Raw genomic sequence first — 4,460 nt, forward strand, 5'->3', positions numbered from 1 at the left:
AGGGACGGGTAACTGCCACTTTCCTCCCCGGCGCGGTGTCCTGTCACGGAGGTTTGCCATGGGCTGTGGGAGGAGGGTGGGACGGGGTTGCATTTTTGGGATCTTCACTACGTAGTTTTGCTGCCTCCCGTAGGTTCCACCCCCAGTCGTACCGGTGGATTTCTGGGCACCACCAGCCCTGGGCCGATGGCAGAGCTTTATGGAGCCGCCAACCAGGACTCAGGGGTCAGCAGTTACATCAGCGCTGCCAGTCCAGCCCCGAGCACCGGCTTCGGCCACAGCCTAGGGGTGAGTGTTCCCTGTTGGGCTCTGCGCAGGGGGAGGAAGATGGAGAGTGGCACGGCCAGGGGAAGGGGCTGCATCTCCACGTGGTGATGGAGGTGAGCAGCAGTGGGCGGTCCCCTTTCGGCCCACAGCCTGCTTTCTGGTTAAGAAATAGCACCCGCTGCAGCATCTGCCGTGCCACCGCTGAGCCCCAGGCCACAGACGGATGGTGCAGGATGCAGCAGTTCACTTGGAGCCCGCATCCCTGGGCTCCGCTGGCTCTCCCTGGCCACCACTCAAGGTCCTGGTCTCCGGACTTTTCCCTGATCTGGCCCAGACTTTCCAAGAGGCCCTGATGCAGTGTGCTGCAAGGTGATGTGCTCTTTAGACCTGCCTCCTCCAACTGAAGCCAGCTTTCCCAGCATCTGGGCCAAGACTGAATTTGTTGTGGTAGTAATTCTCCTTCACTTTTCTTTTGTTTGCTTAAGAGTGGGGTTTTAACTCTTTCTTCACAGGGTCCCTTGATTGCAACAGCTTTTACCAATGGGTATCACTGAAGCTGGGGACCAAGGAGGCAGGAGGTAAGAGAGCTTCGAACAGGAACGGGTAATGAGAGGAGTGAAGTTCTGAGCCGGCCCCTGTGCTTGGGCTCTCAGCAGGAGCTGTGGATGCCACTGTGAAGCTCGCCGGCCTGACCCAGCCTGCGGGAGGAGCGCTGCAGCCAGCCTGGGGCTCTCTTCTGCACCAGAGGCTTGGCAGGTTGGGTTTCTACCTTACGCTCCCCAGGCTGGGAGTGCTGTGGAGAGATCGCTTAGTGTCTGGGTGCGAAGGGGAAGGAAATGGGAGCACTGACAGAAAGAGGAAAGGTCTGCAGGGTTGGCCAGAATCACAACCCAGTGGTGATCCTGAGAGACAAGCTTGGCTCACCTGTGTGGCTGGGGATGCCTCCTCCATGTAACTGGTTGTTCTCACTGCTGCTGAGACCGCTGTCTCTGGGGAGTGAGGTTTTTCCTCTCCTGCCTGGGAGAAGGGCAGAAGGAAAATCTGAGTCTGATCAGTTCTGCTTCTGGTCCTTGGTTGAGCCTGAGAGGGAACTGGTGGATGGTCTCTTTTTGCTTTGCAAACATGGCTGAAGTTAGCTGGCTTAAAATTAAAAAACCCCCAGCTTTTCAAAAAGGAGGGCAAAAACTTGCAGGGAAGGGTGTCCAGACAGGAGCCATGGCAGCCTGGTCGGGCTGCACCGAGCTGAGTGCTGGAGAAACGGCTGGACCCCGCTATGTCACAGGCCTCCCGGGGGCCAGGAGTGCCACAGGTCCAGGCAGGCAGCCTGCACGGCATGTGGAGCCTTGTTTCCCAGGCCTGCACGTTGCCATTAAAGACGGAAGCATCTCTGCCGTGCCCCGTCGCTGTGCCAGCGAGATGCAGAGCAAGTCTGTGTTGGGGCAAGTTCGGGTATCGAGTATTTCTGTCAGATCACACCGGAAGAAAACCCCAAGAGAGAAGCTGTTGGTTGTTCTAGATCCTGTCCCTTCCCTCCCCTGCTGTGCCCCACAGATTCCCCAGTGACCTAACCGAGGACAGCGGCTGGAGGATCTGGTGAGCCTCGGGGGATGAGCCAAGGTTACCTTTTTCTTGAATCAAACTGCACACTGCCGGCTGGCTGCCAGGCTCCTGCCGCCCTGCCCTGATCTCTCCCTTTGACCAGACCACACTGGACTGAACCCAAGGAGATCATCTCGCTTTCTTACTAACCACCGACGGTTTACGCTTCCCCCCTCCCTGCCCCCAGCCCACCGATTCTTCTTTTATTTATTTTATTAGCTGTTAGTTTTATTTTTTTATTTTATTTTTTTATCTTTTTTTGGGGCTACCCCTTCTTTTTGTTGTTTGCTCTTTCCCGAGCTAGTAGACATATTTTATGAATTGGCTTTGTGATTGTGTTAGGTAGTTTTTATTGAGGAGTATTTTTATTTGGCTTTGAAACTGTTTTGAATATTTTCAACTCTGTTGTTGTTGTCGTCAGTGTTTTTAAAGCACGGTATGTAACAAGAATGCAGTTCTGAAGGGAAGAAAGAGACACACAGAGAGCAAAGGCTGAGAGGAACTGATGTATTTCTATTTTTTTTAAAGAAACTGTTTTTAATTGTTTCTGTTTTGTAAATGTGAGGCTTTGAAAAGCGTGAAACTCCAAGGATCCGAAAACGTTGGACATCGCTATGGAACAAAACAAATGTATATTTTGCTAAGTGAAAAACACTATCCTTACAGCTGAAAGATTTTTTTTTTCCTAGGTTTAGTTTTACGTGGGGTTTTCTTTTTCCTCCTGTATAATATGTAAATATCGCGAGCTGAACCTGGCTGCCGCCCGCAGCCTGGCTCCAAGGAGCAGCTCCAGGTCCTGGACTTGGCGCCGCAGTGTGAGCAATACTCTCCAGCAGAATCCTGACAGGACTCCGTTCTTTTTTTGTACACCTTTTACTGTAAGATTTTAAGACCTCTGATGAGATGAAAGGGGGGGTGGGGGCGGGGGTGAAACGTACCGGCCATCGGCTGTTTTGCTGAGCGGGTTAAAGCTGCTTCCAATCGCTCGATGTACAGACTCCATCACTGGGCTCCGTAGTGCCAGCCTCCGGTTTGGCTTTAGGTAAAGGGCTTTACCGCCATTGCTTGTCTTGGTTACTTTGAAAGGAATTCACTCTCCAAACACTATCGTTTGTGTCAAGATTTCCTGGGAAAGGGGATCCTCCTCCGGAGGCGAGGGTGTCGGAAGGGGTGTCGGCCAGGGCCAGGGGGAGATTTGGGTGGTCGTTCTCTGAAGGGCAGGGCGCTGGGTTGGGGAGTCATTAACGGGGGAGAAAAGCATTAGGGTGGTGATTTGGGGGCGGGTTAAGGGCTTCTCAGGGATTATATGAATTATAGAATTGCAGCTTCCCGTTTGCTTTACTCTGTGTTCTGAAGACTGTGGGAATTTGTCTGTTGTCCTGTGCGGGGTGCTCTGGTCCCTTCTCCAGAACCTGCCGGGGCTTCCCCTGGCGTGGTCCAGGGCCCTGCTAACAGGCACTCTGCCAGGGGAAGCCTCCAGCAGGAGTACGTGGGGCAGGTTTGGGTCTGGATTTCAGTGAACCAAAGACCTTGTTAAGGGGGGTGATTAAGCCTTTTATTAAGATGCAGCCAAACTCTTTTCCCAGGGAAATAACAGCTTCATCTTAAGTTTTAAAAATCATTCCCTCTCTTCCCCCAAACTGAGCCCCTGTAAGGGAGGGGGGCATTTAGAAAAGGACTGGGAGGGCCACGATGCCCACAGGGCCCTTCTCTTCCGTCCCTCCCCCGTCTGCCGGAGCTTGTCCTGACCTGGGCGATGCGTTTGGAGAGTTCTGTTTAGGTAAGAGGGTACTTAACAGATTAGTACTGAAAACACAAAGCAATAATTTTTGTTACTGAGACAAGAGTCTGTATGTCTGTTTTTTTAAATATTTCCTAATTAAAGAAAAGCTGCATTTTATTGGGTTTATTTTTATTCTATATACTTCAAGTTTGGGTCTGCGGACAGCGCTTTCCTCCCTCTTGGTATATGCGCTGAACTGCTTCCGTGCCCCCTCCAGACATCCAAGGCCAGCTGTGCTGCTGCTGGGCTGCGATTCACTCTCTGGCCAGTGCTGCCACTGCCTGGAGGCTGGGGCTCCGGTTTCAGGGTGGGCATTTTTTTTAAAAGAAATAAAGCTGTGTTTTTAAGCCAGTAAGTTATTACACTCCGATGTTTGTTCTCTCCACACCTGTAACCCTTTTTCCAGATTTCAGTTTTAAATTCCTAATAAATTATTTGAAAACTGTCCTTCTCTGTCATTATTTGGGGGTGGGAGATTTTCAAATGGAGATTTCAGGTGAACTTGCACCTGGCAGGAGTCACATCCTGCCATTAGGATAAAAGTCCCAGGCAGGGCTCTGACTCTGTGTCCTGCTCCCAGCTCTTGGCAGCGGCCCAGTTTATAATGTGAGGCAGATCTGGTTTTAGTAGAGATCGTGTCTCTTCTCTACGTTACAGAGGTTTTGTATAGATATTTGTAGGCTCAAGAAAGGAGGAGATAGTGTGGTGCTTAGGAGTTTGGCTCAGATGCTCTGGATTCAATGACTATGGTGGACCAAGGAGGTGAGATCTAAGAAAGTAAAATGTAGAGATTGGAAGGGAAGAAAGGTCC

General features: G+C 51.3%; 1 protein-coding gene across 1 annotated transcript in view; it reads left to right on the forward strand.

The window, feature by feature from the left end:
- MSI1 (musashi RNA-binding protein 1) overlaps positions 1–4,096 on the forward strand; it is a 30,989-nt gene extending 26,893 nt beyond the window's left edge. The window contains exons 11-13 of the mRNA XM_009330813.1: positions 76–288; positions 780–845; positions 1,819–4,096. Coding sequence (XP_009329088.1) covers positions 76–288; positions 780–821 — 255 coding nt within the window. The 3' untranslated portion in view covers positions 822–845; positions 1,819–4,096. The remainder of the gene's footprint in view (positions 1–75; positions 289–779; positions 846–1,818) is intronic.
- The last annotated feature ends 364 nt before the right edge of the window (positions 4,097–4,460 follow it).

Source organism: Pygoscelis adeliae, unplaced genomic scaffold (genome assembly GCF_000699105.1).
Source record: "Pygoscelis adeliae isolate BGI_AS28 unplaced genomic scaffold, ASM69910v1 Scaffold358, whole genome shotgun sequence".
Taxonomy (NCBI): Eukaryota; Metazoa; Chordata; class Aves; order Sphenisciformes; family Spheniscidae; genus Pygoscelis; species Pygoscelis adeliae.